Here is a 19,288-nt window from a genome sequence, read left to right as displayed (position 1 = left end):
ATGGCTTGAAATGGCAAACTGTCTCAAAAATATGTAACTTGCCTACCTGAGTGACACATGTATGGGTGTCAAGTGAACGTGGCATACTAATCTTAATGGGAAAAAAAATGGCAAATGGTTGCAGTTAATAAAGCAAAACTCATAATGAAGAGATAAAAGATTCAATGTGAAGTTGTCCATAAATGCCCTCGCTAAAGGTATTGACCTCAGTCCTTGACCAAGAAAGAGAGACTTAATGCCTTATGCCACTGCATAGTGGCAAATTTAGTGTGAATGTCATCAGATAAGGAAGGAAGTTTTACGTCTTCAGCAATAGCATACCAAAACTGAATATAAATGACTTATTGCCATTGGAAAAAGGAGCTTGGGATGACCTGTTGGTCCTTTAGCTCGTGAAAATAACCCCAATTTTTTTTTTCAGATAGTGGGTAGGATCTACTAATGGCATGTAATTGAGAGGGGAAAAAATGTGGTGGCGTAAAGACAAGCCACTTGTCACTTTAGTGCTTTTTATTTAAGACATCAGAAAAGTTGATTCGTGAGAAAGTAAGAAAAATATTGAAATTATTGGCTGTTCAAGTCAGATTTATTTTAAGCTTCCACTGAACAAACAGCAAATGAAATAAGCTGTTTAAAGGTATTGCAGAGACCAGAAATACGACCTAGGTTTTATATTAATACCTCAGGAAAAGCTGGCCCTGAAACACACAATTATTTACACTGGCTGAAACAACTTCCTACTTCCATTTCCTTTAGCTAGCTATATTAGAAGCTTTATAGCTGAAAAAGTGATACTGAATATGAGGTGCTTTCTTGAAATGGTGTTTTTGACACAATCGTGCCTGAAAGCAGGCCAGGATTCGTGGCTGTTGAAGCTGCCTTCAATGGGACAGGGGTGACGCGTGGGCCTGCAAATGGCCTTCATTGCCAGCCCACGTGCTTGCTACTTGAAAGCAGTGTCAGAATATTGATTTGCATAGTTTTAGAAAGTTGTCCGGTTGCCATTTTGTCAGTTTGTAAGGTTATTTTTACCCTAAAATGGCCAATCATTTCCAAATCCCAGAACTGAGGATTATACTGAAGTCAGCATTTGGGACAAAAAAGCTTTAAGCAGCAAACCGTGCTGGGGCACCGGAGCCCGAGCCCCACAGTTCAGCAAATCCAAAACTCACGGATTCAGCCCCATTTGATATCTGTGCCCATATCTACGGCAAGTGCTGCTACAGCTGAGACTGATGAGCCACTGCCAGTTGGCATAGCGACTAGCTTGATCGTAAGCATTTATATTTGTTGTGTTAGTAATTTTATATCATCTGGAAGGTATGTGGGCCGGGAGCTGGCAACTGCAGGTGTGAACTGGTTGAAAGCATGAAGCTAAAATGGTAAATCCTAGCTTTTTTTCCCTCAGAGCAAATGTAAAGATGGGCCATTTTAATTGTTTGTAACACTTAAACAGTAGGAGAGATTGGCTTTCACCATCTCCTGAAAATTGAGCATATGCCTTCTGAGAATGGCTGTAAGTTTGTTGCTGATATACTTTACTTTTTGAGTATCACAGTGGAATTTTTCCCAAAATAACTGTGCATATATCTCCACATATCCTTTACTGTATAGCATAATAATATTCTGCACGGCTTTCACAGAGTATAATAATAATAAAAATACTCTGCTTACATGCACTTTCATTATTTTGTAGCAGGAAAACTGAAGCAGTATAAATTCATTTTTATGGGGGTTGGTGTCAGTTAGTACATTGTTCTTCCAGAAGTAATGTATTGTAATATAAATTCTCTGTTAAGTTAGTGTAGAACGAGGTTTAAATGACACTATTTATGAATAACAATTTATTTGTGACTGTGACATAATTTAATGCAAATATATTGCTCTAAAATGAAATGCTCTGATGTCAGATTGATGGCTCATAATTTTATTATGTGTAGCATTTATAAAAGTTCACTATGCCACGTATATACAAGAAAAGATTATCAGCTATTCACCATATGAATATATAGCTTCATTAAACAGGCTCTAGAGATGCATCAAAATCCTGAAAGAAGAGCTTGTGATGTTTCCCCTGTAAAATCTTGCTGAAATTCCCTTTGAATTTTTTTATGTTCCTTGTACATGTGTGGTTTATATTTGTATACTTTCTCTTAGGGCAAAAATATTTTTTTTGGCTTAAGTTGAAAATCTCGTCTGAAAACTGTATGGTTTAATCCATCTAAATAATTTCATGTCTTCAACTAAGTGTAAGTCTGGACTAGTTGGAAATTTTACATATAATAATGCATATGAAAAAAGAGAGTTTACTGTTGTCACAGAACGATGGTGGGGTCACACTTCACAAGGTCAGCAGATGGAAAGAAAATCAATAGGATCAGAATCTTTTTAAAGAGAGGGTGCAGAGGCCAGTAGGTCAGAGTACAACTCCTATAACTGCTGCTTACACTTTTTGAATTATTCAGGTATTCAGCCACTGATAGGGAATCTTAAGTAATGTACTTCACTTTAATATACACTTGTAGTAGTCATGGGTGATTTGATTTAGTATAAGCTATCTGTGAGTACAAGGAGAAGAGCAAGAGCTCACTTAGAAAGGAAAATGGGAGCTGAGTATTTATGGTCCTGCTGGGAGTTGGAAGGAATAGGCAGCAACAGCTGCCCAAATGGAAGCCTGCAGTTTGGGTCTTCAATACAGTGTTACTAACAGGTTACATTGCTCTTGGTCTTTTGTTTGTGATGGTGGGGTTTGGTTTTTCTTTTTCTCTCTTTTTTTTTTCTTTAAAAGAATAATAATAATAAATCTGTTTGTAACTAGTTCTAGCCTGAATACAAACACATGAAAACACAAGCATGGAAGTTTAGGCATTATTTCAACTAACCTGATGGATGAATCTATGCGCTTGCTCAAGATAAAACACTGTTTAAGCAAATTATTTTGTTTCTGCTTCTCCCCTTCCTCACTAGCCTTTGTCCCTTTGGTAAAGCTGTGCAAATAATACATTTTTACAGTGGCTGAACTGAAAAATGGAAGGGAAGAAAAAACTTCAGACCCACCAAAATGTGTCCTTCAAAATAAAATTGACTTCCTATTCCTTTTTGTAGGCATTTGAATTTATATTTGTTTCTCTGCTTTCAGTCCAGTTGAGCTCTCAGATAATTTAAGTTGATCACAAGCTTCATTTTTGGTGAATTTATGGGTTGGGTGAGGTATGTGGAGATTACTGTTGATTTTTTCTAGACACTTGCTTTCCTTTACTTTCTGACCTTATTTTTGCTGGGATTCCCAGCAAGCTGCTCATCACTGTCCTAGCTTCTATTCTCATGCCCTTCTAATGCCAGTGGGAAGAGAAGCATGAAACTAAGTGGGATCATGTAGTTCCAGTCAGTTTAACATCGCTGCTGCCACAAGCAAAGAATTTTATAGTGCAGGAGAAGAAAACACAGTCATGCGATGTGATGAGCCCAGAGGTTTCTCCCACTTGGCTGTTTAAACAGAAATGTAGAAGGCTTTAATCAAACCTGAAACTTGGAACCCTGCACCAAGTTTCATCTGAATACGAAGCATATTCTTTAAAAGCACCACACAGAAAGTATTTTGCAGGGTTTTGAGCAATTGTGTCTGTTTTCTTTTTATCTCATATGCTTTAATATGCTTTAATGTCAATTTTCATATTTAGTCCGTATGCCCTAGTGCATTTGTATGGTCTCTCTCAAACACAGATGTGTGCATGCAGACACGTGCACATCTTCCAGGGAAAATGTTGTGTGCATCAGAGTATTCATACCTCATTTCAGATGTAGAGAAGAAAAACAGTAGAGCATTCCTGTGAAAAACAAAGCGCTGCCTACAGCAAAACTGTGAACGCCACAAAGAGCGCAAAGGGGCTGTCATGGCATATCAGCCTTTATCCACTCCCCAGTCTGTGTCGGTACACTGAAGCAAAACAGCAGTGTATGATTTTAGTTAACTTCTCCTAAGCCTTTGCTTGACAGATGGGTGAACAGTTTCTGTGAAGCTCTCATCTGTTTACTGCTGGCTTCTTTGACTCCATGAATTTATTATTAATGTACCAAATGATGTTGCTTGTACCAAGGGTCAGATCATCATTTATAACTTCCATGTCGACTGAAATAAATCCTATTATTGGGACACACCACACACTCCTTGGTGCTGCTAGCATAGTGCCTTGTGCTTCCTTTGATCCAGTGATTTTTAATTTATTTTTACTCTCTGTAAAACTTTGGTAGGCGTTGAAAATTAATACCCAGGAAATGTCATGTCTGAGGCTCGCTGAACGTTGCCCTGAAAAAGATAGGCTAATTAAGAAGGGGAGAGAAATCTATGTCAATATGTTTCAATAGAAGTAACATTTTAACATGAAAGACTGAAAATTTGGGCAACTTTGACTTTTTGGTGGGGAGGGTGTTTCTTTGGTTTTCAGGGTTTCTTCAGACACTCTCTTATCCTCATGTCCTTCCTTCAGCACATACACCTTCAAATCCAGGTGAGCTGCTGTGGTTAAAAAGGAGCTGTATGTATAGGAAAAATACCTTGTAACCTGAAAAGGGAGATAAATAAGCGCTCCCACCTGGCGTTGATGGGATTACCAAGCACTGTGAGAATCACTCAGGCAAAGAGGCCGGAAATGACACTTCAGACTTTTTATTACACCAAGGATATTGGTTCCATTTAAAATAAGAAAGTAGGGTCATCTTAGTGCAGTTCAGTTCAAAGCTTTGAAAATGTGTTTTATTTGAAAGATTTGAAGTAAGCAGTTTTGATCCTTCAGCAGCAGGAACACTGTAGCAGTTGAAAGAACGGGCAGCTGAGCTGCTGTGTTTTACCATGCCCAGCCCTCTTTTAAGACAACAAATCATAAGAAGGGGTGACTGAAAACTATTTTGTAAGCGTTTCTCTCATTTGCAAGATGCTGTATATCATAGGTTTTTCCTTGCCTTTGATTTTTTCTTTTTAAAAGGATTTTAAAACCATGTAGTCCTTGTCCTAAGATATGTGTATTACAGAGTTCCCTGAACACCTAAAGTCGTAATCTAGCCTGAACTGCCTCCCCTGGCTATACTACAAGAGAATTTGACTTTGCATTAAGTTCTGAAAACCATACGTGGGGATAACATTTCAACTTCATGCTCTCTTTGCACTGTGACAAAATAGACTTTGAAGTGCTTTTTTATACTCTCTACCACTGTCTTTTGCATGTGAATGAATGCTAATAAAAATAGACCTGTGCTCCCTTTTGTTTTTAATAGGATGTACACCATCTCTTTAATTTGCCTGTCTCTTGAATTTCCTATTTTTAAACGTTTTATTCTGTTTGTAGTGCCAGGCCCTATACCTGCCAAGTCGGTAAAAGGAACTCCTTTTGAAGATAAGATCTTCCTCAACTGGAAGGAACCCGTGGATCCAAACGGCATCATTACGCAGTATGAGGTAATCATTAAACAACTTACAGGCATAGGAGAGGGCTAGGAAAGTGTGGCAGGAGTGGCGGCTGATGGTGGATGTTTATGCTCTGTAGACAGGCTATTCATTCATATATCACCTTAATTAGAGAATAAGGGAGTGGATGTTCAGAATTCATAATCATGATGTATATACATTGTTGGCTGGCTGGCCCTGTCAAATGAATTTGGCAAGTGAATGTAACAATACTACAGTCCACATGGGAGGTGCTAATTTTAAAAATCTTGTATCATTATTACATCCTTTCAAAGCCATGACAGCCATGACCTGTGAAATCTTATTTTTTGGAAGAGAAGGTTACATGAAAGGTAAGAAGGCTTTAATATTTGGAGCCACCTTTTTTTGGTGAGATCTTTAGGTATCTCCCTTCAGAGAAACCTGCATGTATATTTTGAGTGTATTTAATACGTAAGCCTTCTGGTGGCCTCCACAGGAAATGGGCAGGAAGCATTTCTAAAAATGAACCGATCTGAGGAATGATCACCATCCTCTCCATCACTCCTTTCTTAAAGGAACAGAGGTTATAATTTTGTGTAGTAATGATTTACAGGAGCAAGGTAAACCTACTAGCCAAACAAAACCCCTTGAGTAATTGTTGTGGATTAACCCCTATGGGCTGCCAATCCCCACCCATCCGCTTGCTCACTCTACCCAAGTGGGATGGAGGAGAGAATCAGAAAGGTAAAAGTGAGAAAACTCATGGGTTGAGATAAAGGCAATTTACTAGGTGAAGTAAAACTGCACACACAAGCAAAGAAAAACAAGGAATTCATTCACTATTTTCCATCAGCAGGCAAGTGTTCAGACATTCCTAGGGTAGCAGGGCTAATCACATGGGACTGTTTCTTGGGAAGACAAATATCATCACTCTGAATGCCCCTCCCTGCCCCTTCCTCCTTCTTTTCCCTAGCTTTTATCGCTGAGCATGATGTCATCTGGTAGAAAATATCCCTTTGGTCAATTGGGGTCAGATGTCCTCTCTGTGTCCCCTCCCCACCTCTTGTCTACTCCCAGCCCCTCACTTGGGGGGCTGTGGGAGAAGCAGAGAGGGCCTCAATGCTGTGCAAGCACTGCTCAGCAGCAACTAAAACATGGGTGTGTTATAAATGCTGTTCTGGTCACAAATCCAAACCATAGTACTATACGAGCTACTATGAAGAAAATTAACTCCATCCAAGCCAAAACTAGTACATTAAGATATCATTGCTGTTTTTTTGGAAAGTGTTTAAATATTATTATTATTAGAAGAGGACAGGTAATGTATTATAGAAAGTGAAAAATAAGGGGTTCTGGTGTAGATAGCAAAGGTGCTGGGAATGTCCTAACTTAAATGTAACACTGAAATTTTCCATACATGAACTATAATTATAAAGAAAGAGAAGAGAGATGAAGGACATATGTATACCCTTTCAACTGAAGCAGATTGTACAATATCAAGTACTCATGGTATCCCCAAAATAACTAGATGAACATACGACCTCTGTTTCCTTTCTGTCTAGCTAACTTAATCCCTTTGTGCTGAAAACTGTAACAAAATTTTAGAAATAATCTTTTTCACAGGTCAGCTACAGCAGTATACGGTCATTTGATCCTGCAGTTCCAGTTGCAGGACCTCCACAAACTGTGTCAAAGCTGTGGAACAGCACGCACCACATCTTTTCACACTTGCATCCTGGGACTACTTATCAGTTCTTTATACGTGCGAGTACTGTTAAAGGGTTTGGACCAGCAACCACAATCAATGTAACAACCAACATTTCAGGTAAAAAAAAAAAAAAAAAAAATGGGGCAGGGGGGAAATGTTTACTGTTTTTACAAGTTGGTTGGTTGTTTTTTTTTGAGACTTGGTTGGTCAGGAAATGTAAAAGAAAGCAAAAACCAACAAAACATTCCTATCATATTCTGAAAGTAACCTTAACATTACTGAAAATGCTTTTGAGTGTATTTTCCAAACAGTAGCACAAGTGCAGGGAAATTGCACACCTATAGTTATCAAATGTTTGGTTTTGTGTAATATTTTACTTTCATGTAAAGAATCTGAAGTGCTTTACAAACTTTAGCTAATGAAGCCTTACAGCGCTCCATTAGTTACTGAGTACTATATTTGTTTTGCAGATTAGTAAAGTCAGATGCAGAAAATTGACTTACTCAAGGTGACACCACTTAGCAACACATGGCTGTAACAGAACTGGGGAGATAGCAGAAAGTGTGAATTTCTTCTGCCAGCTTTGTGTAGTACTACTTCCTCATATCTTTATTATTCACTTACTGCAATGTGCTGATTGACACTATTCATCTTAATAACAGACTGAAAACTTTAGAAAAAAAGTAATGTCAAGTGGAATGCTTTAATATTTTTATATCCTTAAATTTTAATATAATTCTCAAAACATAAGTTAGCTTATGCAGTTGATAGCAGAAAATGAGTCAATGCTATATCTAGAGAGACTGTTGATTTTATGGTATGATGACTTCAGAGCTTGGCAGATAGCAAAGAAGCTAGTCATTTAGAAATGCAAGCAGTACAAAGCAGGCTATTTCCCTTATTATCTGCCATAATGAAACTTAAATCCTCCTGTAAAGGGAGATTAATAATGTATTGAAATGCATCTACCATTTCTATGGGAAACTACTCACCTAGTCTCCTCACCCAGTTTCCAAAAGCATGCACATGAATCAAAATGTGAGAAAATTCAAGGCAGAGCTCCTTGAAATCTGTAGCAACTTAAAATGCTGTATTTTTAGTTAACTGAAACAATTTGTTGAATTCCATCCCAGAACATAAGTACTAGCTTTCCTCATTCCTCAGCCCCTTCCAAAAACAAAAAGCAAACAAACAAACAAAAACAAATTACATGTTTTGTTCATCTAGCTAGTAGGTTGTTTTGCAGTCTGATATTTTACTCAGATTCTTTTAAGGTCTTTGTGTTTCTTTATAACGGATTCCAGATCATAAACTTTCAGGAATAATGGACACGTAGCGAGGACATACTTGTCTGAACAGGGTGTGTGGGAAGGTGGGGGGTAACAATGTGGTATCTTGCTAGCATGCCTGTGTCCCAGCCATCTTACTGTTTTGAGAAATAACATCTCAAAGGATTATAATGTATTCAGGGTTCTTTAGATTTGTCTTCTCTTTCCATTCAGAAATTTTAGGAACTCTGTCCAGAACACAATATGGGTCTGAGTTAGTTATAGTAAAACATTGGTTAATACTAAGAAAGCTAAAAGGATGTATATGATACCCTTTGTATCTGAATTTCAGCCTGGTTTTGTTGTTGTTCTGGTTTTTTTTGGTTTTGCTTTATGCTGAACTGTTGTCTGGTTTCACTCAGAATAACTGATAAATTTTATGAAGTAATGCATATGTTTCAGGAAATGCTAGCTTTACTTTAATAAGGGGTAAAATGATTCCTTTCAACCACACTTACAAGTGATTTCATGATCGTAGTGAACATGCTGTAAATAGTAATTTATAAATGAGCATTCAATGAACATTATTTCTATAAAACAATAATATTTTCTGAATAAGAGCAATTTTGTTGTGCATCTAGGATCTGAGACTAATGAAGCATGGCTTTTAATCTTTAATTGCTCTTCTATCTATTAATATATTATCTTAAAATTATTATGACTTAAATGATTGGCATCCTGCTAGGAAACATCTTTTTAGTGACAATTCATTTTGAAACACACAGGTATCATTAACAATGTTATAAAGATGCATCCACATGCTAAAAAAAAAAATGCAGATAGTTTTCAAGATCGTTAAAGAATAGTATTTAATGGAAATCTATTATTTTCTCAATCACCAAAAATCCCTTTTCTTTCTTTGCACTAGAGCAGATGTGAACAGCACAGTTACCAGTCAGGGTTGTGACAGGCTTGTGGTAGCAGACAAAAGTTTCACCGCTGAAGTGAACAGCTACAATAGCCACCCAATGCACAACAAATAGTGCTTCGATGAAAGCTGAACAGCCAGCCCATTAATGAATTGGATGTTGAACTTGTTTCTAGTTTCTACTTTGGTTTTGTTCATGTTTTTTTTCTTAATACGCTGGAGTGAAATTTGCAGTGGCTCAGAAACTGATTCATGAACAGATTGGCTATCGATTGTTAGAAATGGAAGAAGAAATGGGCATGGGAATAGGCTCACCCATCCAGTGTCCACAGGCACATATCTGCCTAAGACTGATTTTCCTGCAGTATAGTTGTTATCAGCTTGGTCTCCCATGTCATTTAAGAGGAAATGTGAAACATTCCTAAATTGTTGGAGGAGGAAGAAGAGAGGTGGTAGAAGTGGTGAATATACTTCTTTGAAAGATAGAAAGAGGGAGAACAAAATGGGATTTTGTAGTCTTAGGGTCTCTTGGCAGTCACGTCCTCCCTCTCTGTCCTCCTTGAATAAACCTGTTTAACTTGATAGGTATTATGATTTGAGCGGGAGCAGGTAGGGATGGAGTTATCAGATGTTGGTGAAGTCCCATTTACTCTGTAATAAAAGATTGTACTTGACCCAAATCATTAAAAAAGACTCATGTAGCTGATGAAGATCATGACTTTGTACTATACTGTGAACAGCCACAATCTCATGAAAATTCAAAATGTTTTTACTGATTTGTTTCTCTTTTTTTTTTCCTTCCACTCAACATTAATCAGCTCCCACTTTACCAGACTATGAAGGAGTTGACGCATCTCTCAATGAAACTGCTACTACAATAACTGTACTCTTGAGACCAGCACAGGCCAAAGGTGCTCCTATCAGGTAAAAAAAAAAGGGGGGGAGGGGGGAAGAAGAGATTCTTTAGTTGATTATATCCTGTCTTGTAGTTAAAAAGCTGTACATTTCCAAATGATATTCATTTGATGTTTTTTTTTTTTTTTTTTAGCTAGACTGATCTTGCCAATAGACCTATACTTAATAAGAGATTGTTATGTGTTTTTTTTTTCCCTCAAAGATATTCATGACCTGAATCATCCAGCTGTCTGTCCTGTTTGATTTAGGGTCCTCAGGACCACCTCCTATCCATTATCATTTCATTTTACTTTCTCTCAGTGTCTGTGAAATATGAGGTTGAAAGGTGTTTGTCAGAAAGTGGATTTGAAAATAACACTTCCTCTCCAGTGCTTCAAATCATCTGTTCTATAGCACATATGTATGACTGGAAAATTGGAAGCTCAGAGGAAATGGGAGAATAATAGTGGTGAATACAAACTATTTGACCTTTTTTTCTCTCAGACTGCTTCTCTCTCTAGAAATCATGTAGCAAGCTATCAAATTTCACTTGGCGTGTCCCATAATCATATTAAAATCTTTCATTTATGTTAACTTTGAGGAGTCTTTCCCTTTCTGCTCTCTCTTGAGAGAGAATTTAATTCTGTTTGCAAAGGTTTGTCCACATCCTGCTCTTTACTTCTACTTGTTAGTGCAAAATCTTTGTGATATTTGATTCTGTTTGTGTTTTACTGATATGGTCGCATTAGGAAGATTCAGGGACAGAACTGACTAATTGGGGGTTAATTAGCTACTGAGCAACAGAACCTTTTCATGCTCTGTGACCCATGTGACATTTTGGAGAAATATGGGCTAATGCATTTCATTCTGTGTTACACTGTCAATTACTGTGGCTCAGCTGATGTCCAGTGCCTGAGCACTAAAAGTATAGGAAAATTAATCTTAGGACTGTTCCTATTACAAGGAGGGTATGTTTTACTTGGATGTTGTGGGATGAGTCACATAACTATAAGCTTATCATACAGTCAACCTTATGATTGATAAAATCCGGTTATTTATTTATGTTGTGTGGTAGAAGATCATCTAGATTCATCCCCTCTACAGGAAATAGCGATATTATATTTGTAAATAGAATTGTAACCCCCGTACATCATGAGTTTTGAAAATTGCCCTGTTACAAACCTAGGATTTTTTTTTGCAGGGAGGAGGATGATAAAATGTACAGGGCTACATTCAGTACAGAACTCAGATTCCTAAGGCAGGGTTTATGTTGAATTAATACAGTGGAATCCAGACCTGTGATCTGAAATGCTCCCAAGTTACTCAAGTGCTTAAACTTGCTATGCACCTCTGTACATGCTTTTAAAACCTTCCAGGTGTCCTGCTGCTGGCTGTATGCAAAGCTGTCCATCTTTGAAAAGCGTGGTATCTCTCTCTAATCAGAAGCATATCCTTTCAGTCTTGCGTCTGGTTCCCAGAGGGGACACCATGTAGTCTCACCCAGAGCATGCCTGCCAGAACAGCTGGGATCTGCTGATGGTGGTGGTGCCCATCTTCTCTACACTAACTGCTCTGCAGCATGTTTGTGCACACTGCAGTGGGCCCTCACATTCAGTGCCATTACTTACCCTCAGGGAGGTCAATCTCTTATCCCATGTTTCTTTCATGAACTGGATGGGATGTGGCTAGAGGATTACATGTACTCTGGGTGCTCCAGTTTCTCTGTACTGTACTTGCAAGCGAGTAAGTCTCTTCTGAGGAAACCTGCACCACAAGACCTCACATTTATTTTCTCAATTTTCCTTACAGCATCCTCAGTCCTATGACATGAACTTCTCATTCTGGCCAATTAGGGTGACACAAAGGTTCTCTATATTAAAGTTAATCAATAGTTTGTGAAGGATTATTTGATAGAGTATAACTATTGTTTGAGTATGTTATCAGAAATGTGTGCATCTTTCTGGTGATATGGCCAGCAGGTCGAGAGAGGTGATTGTCCCCCTCTGCTCTGCCCTTGTAAGGCCCCACCTGGAGCGCTGCGTTCAGCTCTGGGGCTCCCAGCACAAGAAGGATGTGGGGCTGTTAGAGCGGGTCCAGAGGAGGGCTAAGAAGGTGATCAGAGGACTGGAGCACCTCTCCTGTGAAGAAGGGCTGAGAGAGCTGCGGATGCTCAGCCTGGAGAAGAGAAGGCTTGGGGGAGACCTCACTGCAGCTTTTCAATACTTAAAGGGGGCTTATAAAAAAGACAGAGAGCAACTTTTTGCTCAGGCAGACAATGGAAGGACAAGGCAGAATGGTTTTAAACTAAAGAAGGGTAGATTTTGATCAGAGGTAAAGACGAAATTCTTCACTCAGAAGGTGGTGAAGCACTGGCACAGGTAGCCCAAAGACGCTGTGGATGCCCCATCCCTGGAAGTGTTCAAGGCCAGGTTGGATGATGCCTTGGGCAACCTGGGAGGTGTTCCTGCCCATGGCAGAGGGGTTGGAACTGAATGGTCTTTAAAGTCCCTTCCAACCCAAACCATTCTATGAGTCTCCTGTCTCTTGTCTTCCCTCTCCACTTGAATTGATTTCTAGTACCTAAGAGATTGCATTAAATTTATAATATCAGGATACACAGGAAATAATTCCTTCACCATAACCAGAAAGCTGGGCTTTATTCTTAGTAATAAAACACTTGTTTTGTTTTTACTCTAAATGAGGAGCATTCTCCAGGGGAATGCACAAGACATTGTTCCTTTCCTGAATATTGCAATCAGTTATTTTTTGACAGCTTTGTAATAGGGGAGATAAATGTAGCACACAAATTCAGGACTGATTCAATGCATTTCACTAAACTTTATGACCAGTTTTAGTGAAGCTTCACTCTATCCACACTGCAGTTGCTTTTCTACTACAAGCCTGTCTTGCTGTCATAATGAGCATTACTAGGTAGGTGGAAAAAAAATGCATCGCCGTGCCTGCAGCTGTGATTGAGTAGAGCAGGGACTCTACTGTAATGCTGCTTTTTATACACAGACTGAAAAATACAGCCGATTTTTTTTAAAGGGTCTGTTTGCACTCAGCCCTCTAATCCCTGAAGCTGTAGACTGTCAAATGATCAGTTTGTTTAATAGCAGTAGGTCCTAGTTAAAAAATAATAAATACATGAATGAATAAAAAGAAAGAAGGAAGGAAAAAAAGAAAGAAAAAGCTTACGGTCTGATATTGTTTTCTTATTTTTACAAACGAAATTATTCTACGATCAGGTTTTGTTGTACCTCTGCCTCTCTATCAGCACAGCCCCCAGGAAACAGATGTTCCTTAACCCAAGTGAAATCTATGGGTAGCTGTCAATCATTTCTTTAAGACACTACATGCCATAGTCATCATAGTTGTAAACATGACTCTAATCATATCTTCCCTGTCAAGTGTTATCGTGTAATCTCTAGGTTGCTTTATGGCTTCCTGAAGTTTTAAACCAAATTACAAACTAGAAATGCAAAGGGAGACAGGGCTGGGGGCTCATGCACTCTGTGAAGCGTGTACTGTTTTGCCATCGGTATAGTGGGTTAGATTCCAGTCAGTAGCATCAGCGGTGCTTCGGTGATTCATTTGAAGACATGATTTGCTACTGCAGTTTTTCTAAAGAATCCTAACTGAGCACCAACAAAACAATCTTATGTACATCCTGCTTTTAAATCCTTCTTCAGGTAACGATTACGAGGAGCATAGATCAAAATCAGCATGGGCAACTTTTTGTTTTTGAGATTTGTTTTATTTGATTGGGTTTCTTATACCTCCATATGCAGAATCAGGTTGTTTTCATTTTGCAACAAAGCTAATTAAGTGGACTGCAACAGGCGGCAGCTAAAACATAGCTGTTGGTCGGACTTCCCAGGGCTTAGGCTGTAGCTTGGACTGTCAGGCAGTCTGGTGGTGCCCATCTAAGGAGAGGACACTGTCTCCACGAGGTGAGTAGAAGGAAATCTCTAGTTGATATTAAAACCTAGTCAGAATAAGGCTGAAGTATGAACATGTTCACCATGGCAGTATCTATTTGAGCCTGAGTTTTTAGGGAGCAGTGAAAAGGAAGATCAGTTAGCAGGGGCTGCTTAAACTGTTCTGCATCAGCTTGATCAATAGGGAGGTGTTGTGCAGGTTTTCTTCAGTAAAGAAACAGTAATACACATAAAAAGAATCCAAGGATAAGTGTAGTGCATAAACTTTCACTTAACTGTGATACCTGACCACCTTTGCAGCCAGTGCATACCCCAATTTAATGTTGCAAATTTAGCTTTGGCTTCTTTCTTCATATCTTCCAGTGGAGTGTCCTTTCCTAACACTGTTATGAGTATATAGAGTAACATACCGTACATAGAGTGTTGCTTTGGAACCACCAAAGTACTATTAAATGGATTTAAACAGATGGCAACACAAAGGGCCCAGAGGAAAATGATTGTATTCCTGTGTGTCTTGTTAGCCTACTATGTTGCATGAAAAATACTGCCAGATCCCCTTTCCAAAGAGGATAGGAACAAGTTTTAGTGAGAAAATAAGAGAAAAGAGCCTCATTGGAGATGTTGAAGACTTTCCGTCATTTGCTATTCTTTAACTAAAAATAGTAAAAATAATAACTAAAACCAATTGTGTAGCTGCAGATGGCTACACCGTGTAAATTAATTTCTTATTCTCCATGTCTTTCAGGTATATGGATCCTGAAAGGAGTATTTTTGACGCATATTTTATTTAAATGAGAGCATATTTTATAGAAATTAAAAAAAAATGTTTCAGAACATTCATATTTTGTTGTGATTTCATGCTTAAAATTTTGCCATGCACTTTATATCAGATTCAAACATTACTGCAGTATTTTTAAAGAAAGCTATTAAAAAGGACTTACCTAATATTTAATTCTTCTCATACTCTTAATCTCTTATTTTTGGTCTCCAAAGAGACTTGTCCCTAAAAAAAGATACATACCTTAGGAAGAAAAAAAAAAAAAAAAAGATAGCTCATTTATTCCCTTATTCTATACAATGGAAGGGAAGTTGGTTTGATTTAGAAACTGTGGTAAATGTCAACTTCTGAGCTGAATGGCAACCAGGATACTCCAGGGGACGGTTGCTGAAGTCACATGCAAATGTTGCCCCGTCCTTCCGCTCTCCCTGCTGGCTTTGTGCTCCTGAGTTGGCAGGATACCGCGATGACAAGTTTCCTGCTCTCCTGGCACTTCAGACAGCAGAATTTGTGTCGGTCCCAGTCTTTTGGCAGCTCCCAAGAGCAGGACTGCCGAATGCACGGAGCAGAGAGGCAGTGTCTGTGTTCCCAGTACACTCGATTGGTTGGGTGCCCAGTTCAGGAGCTGTGATTTTAACCCTGCCTGGCTCCAGGACCAGGCCTGAGAGGAAATGAACACCAGTAGAAATTTCTTCCCTTGGGACAAGATAATCAAAAATGTTTTTTAATAATTTACATGCTGTGAAGTTAATAAAATATTGATGTTGTTAGGTTGTGGTTTTTTTTTTTTTTTTTTTTGCTAGTACATTAATTGGAAGCACAAAGAAAGATTTTGGTTATGCAGGGGTCATGTGGAAGTGATTTGTTGTTGCAGGCTGTATTAACTGGGCATGGTTAATACACAGAGGTTACCACAGAAGAAGATTTATAGCCAAGCTCAGTTCACAGACAGTTTATGAGAAAGAAGAGATCCCTGGAAATATAACTCATTATTTTTTCATTTACATTCTTCATTTCTCCTGGAGTTTCAAAATGAGGTGACTTTGTATATTCCTCTTGGATACTTTGAAAGAGTAGACACTTTCCTCCTTAATTTTTTAGGTGCTAGGAAAAGGGAATGGTAACTTGTTTCAGCTTGAGAAAGAAGTGAAACTAGTTTCTTATTTTTTCTTCTCTCATTTCTTCCATTCTCCGGTATCACACTTCATCTCTGCCACTACAGTTATTAGGTTTTCTGGGCAGTAGTAGCAGAGAAAATTGACAAAATAATTTAATGTTGCCCCATAAGTTCTGAAAAAAGGAGGATTGTCTTTGTCTTTCCTTTTGGAGTCCCTGCAGCAATGTAGTGATGTTTCCAGAACTCTGCTTGATTTTACTTTTTATGTTTAGAAAGCTTTAAAACAAAACCAAAGCAGAAAATTCTGCCCGCTTAATTGAATTGCTTCAGGTCTTGTCTACATGCGTAGGCATATTTTCCTACTAATCTTGATAACAAGGTGATTGTTTTCATAAGGCCCTGCATCCATCCTTTCATGTATCTGCATGTAGATGAGGAATTGTGTGTATGGATGTGAATATATATATATATAATGCATGTGTGTATACAGACGTATATACATGTACATACAGTTTTTAGAAACCAAAAAGCTGTTTTATTTCATTTATTTCAACCTAAGTTCTGTACTTCTGCAGGGAGAGCTGGTAATGAGTTGGTAGCATACTGCAGTTAGGTAGTTACCCTGAAGGAGAAAGAAGAATGATAATTACCTGTTCTATTTAGAGAAGGTGATTTTGAGAAGTGACCAAGCCACAGACCATTTCAAGATAGGTGTTGGGGGGTTGGGATGGCAATTTAATAGGCCGAATGCCATCTGTTTCAGCAATTTGTAACATTTTATCATTGACAACTGTAGAGGAATGAGGCAGTCTATTTTGGTGGAATGGACAGATTTCTGTCCATCTGTGCTTGTATTACAGCATGTCACTTGTACTTTAGATCTGCATAGCTCTGAGCCAAGATAGAAGCCACAGCAAGGTCAAGAGGTGGAGACGCCTGTCAGCACATTCTGTCTCTAATGATATGACAACTGCAAATTGGTGCTTCAAGCACAGCCTGGAGGCAGTCATTATGTTGGGCCTTGAAGCTGAGCTTTCTGTAGTATTATTTCAAAGGAAAACGCTAACTTCAGATGTTTCCGATTATCAGACAAAGAGTTTAATCTATTGTAGTTTAAAGTCAGATTCATTCCTGGTTATTTTGTTGCTGTTGTTGTTCCAAAAGCAAAATCATTGTTAGGAGATTGTATATATATACTTGTATTGTTGTTATTCCTGAAAAAAAATAGATACTGCTTCTTTTCAATTACTAAATTATATAGCTTTGCTACATTTGCGAATATATATATGAAGCGTTCGTGCCTTCTGTGCATCCATGCATCCACTGTCTGTTGTTTGTTGTTTTTTTAAGTTCACACAAAGCAGTCAGGTTAATATTTTTATGAGACTAGAGATTTGGCCATAGCAGGTGCCTTTAAAGATAAGTGGGTTTTCCTCTGTTTTGCCAGTGCCTACCAGATCGTTGTTGAGGAGCTGCACCCGCACCGCACGAAGCGAGAAACGGGCGCCATGGAGTGCTACCAAATCCCCATCACCTACCAGACAGCTCTCAGCGGAGGATCCCCGTACTACTTTGCTGCCGAGCTGCCCCCTGGGAACCTGCCGGAGCCAGCCCCTTTCACTGTGGGTGACAACAGGACCTACCAAGGCTTCTGGAACCCCCCGCTGGCTCCTCGGAAAGGCTACAACATCTATTTCCAGGCCATGAGCAGCGTTGAGAAGGTGAGTGCCAGCCAGACCTTTCTCCTGGAAAAAACCAAAGGCATGCCCGTGGTGACAAGGAGGGCTGCCGAAGCTGGGGGTTTTGGCAGTAGCACCGTTGTAATCCCTGTGCTGGCTTCTGTACCGTGACAGCTTGGCAGCCTGCCATTTGCATTTCACACCACCCTTGTATCATAGTAACTGTTACTAGATGAGTGTTTAATACCTCTCTTAGTAATCGTCTGAGTGTAGTAATTTCAGTGCTCTGACTCTGCCTCCTTGGTAAATAGCATCCAGTGCTTTTTCCCCAGCTCTCAGGACTTGCACGCTTGTTACTGCAGGATAAACAGAAAGTAGGCTGCTCAGTGGGCAAATGAAACGTTATAAACTTTTGGAGAGTCTCACGCTGAACATCAAATAAAAAATAAAAAATTTGCTAGAGCAAGAGTAACCCCAGGCCCACAGTGTGTTTCCGAGAGCCTTTATGGAAAGGTCTGCTTCAGGATTGCTCTACAGCTGTGCAGTATTCAAAGTTTGGCTGTCGCTCACCTTCATTACCTCCCTGGTGTTGTTTTTAACTCCGTTGCTGAGTACTGCGGCTGGCTCTGTATGCATAAGAAAGGGAAAAAAGCGGCAGGAAGTTAAACACCACGGTGGACTCCAGGTGGGAATAACGCCATGGCTCTGCGAGCCCTGTGCTGTTGCTCTCGAATGGTTTCTCTCTTGCAAATGAAAGTCGGGGAAGGTGGAAAAGGTGGTAGGCACAGAAGCTTCAGATAATTAAAAATTTAGTTTTTCAATTCATAGTTTAGAAAACGGAAGGAAATCACTGTAATGTGTCTGTAAGGCTCTCTGTGTGAAATGTCAGGGAAGCCAGAAAAGAGGTGCCTGATAGACAGCGAGATTGATAGCAGCTGATGCTCACCAGGACCATTGGAAAAGAGCAGAAGCCATATCTCCCTTGGGGTCTCTGCTGTGGCTAAGCAAACCATAACTAACAAAGGGCTTTGCCTTGGAGCCTTTTGAAGAAAATCTCACCTACTTATGGTTATGAAAACTGCATGTGCATCAAGTCAGAACGAGGAAAAAGCAGGAACTAATGAATTTGTTTACTGGAGCTGTTTGAAAACTGGAGGCTTTTTCTGATGGAAGAGACTGTTCTGTCTTTCTAGATTTTATCTGTAGACCCATGTGAAGCAAACAATGCAAAATGAAAACTAACTGCTAGTTACTCATCCATATTTCCCTTACTTTCTATATGTAATTCCCTTTCCTGTTGTTGGCTTCCAGCAGACTAAATTGTAAGGAAATTCATTTAATTCCCCAAGAAATAAATGCAAGGAAGAGTAAAACAAAAATATTAAATACATAAATAGATCGTTATTTTGGCTTTTACATTTTGACAGATAAGTAAATGAAGAAGGAAGAACAAATAATGTTTTACTTTAACTTCAAAATGCAGTTTGTGAGAGAGTTTGATAGTAAAGTGGTTTTCTCTGGTATGACTTAAAACTTTGGATCGTATTTCTGTT

At 39.0% G+C, this 19,288-nt stretch overlaps 1 protein-coding gene across 4 annotated transcripts in view; it reads left to right on the top strand.

Moving 5' to 3' along the window:
* Window positions 1-19,288, top strand: part of PTPRK (protein tyrosine phosphatase receptor type K) — a 418,105-nt gene that overhangs the window by 322,916 nt on the left and 75,901 nt on the right. For all 4 annotated transcript variants that reach the window (XM_040551725.1, XM_040551724.1, XM_040551727.1 and 1 more), the window contains exons 9-12: window positions 5,343-5,452; window positions 7,046-7,247; window positions 10,145-10,250; window positions 17,504-17,777. In XM_040551725.1, the coding sequence (XP_040407659.1) occupies window positions 5,343-5,452; window positions 7,046-7,247; window positions 10,145-10,250; window positions 17,504-17,777 (692 nt within the window). The remainder of the gene's footprint in view (window positions 1-5,342; window positions 5,453-7,045; window positions 7,248-10,144; window positions 10,251-17,503; window positions 17,778-19,288) is intronic.

This window comes from Cygnus olor, chromosome 3 (assembly GCF_009769625.2).
Source record: "Cygnus olor isolate bCygOlo1 chromosome 3, bCygOlo1.pri.v2, whole genome shotgun sequence".
NCBI classification, from domain to species: Eukaryota; Metazoa; Chordata; class Aves; order Anseriformes; family Anatidae; genus Cygnus; species Cygnus olor.
This window is presented reverse-complemented; position numbering and strand designations above follow the sequence as displayed.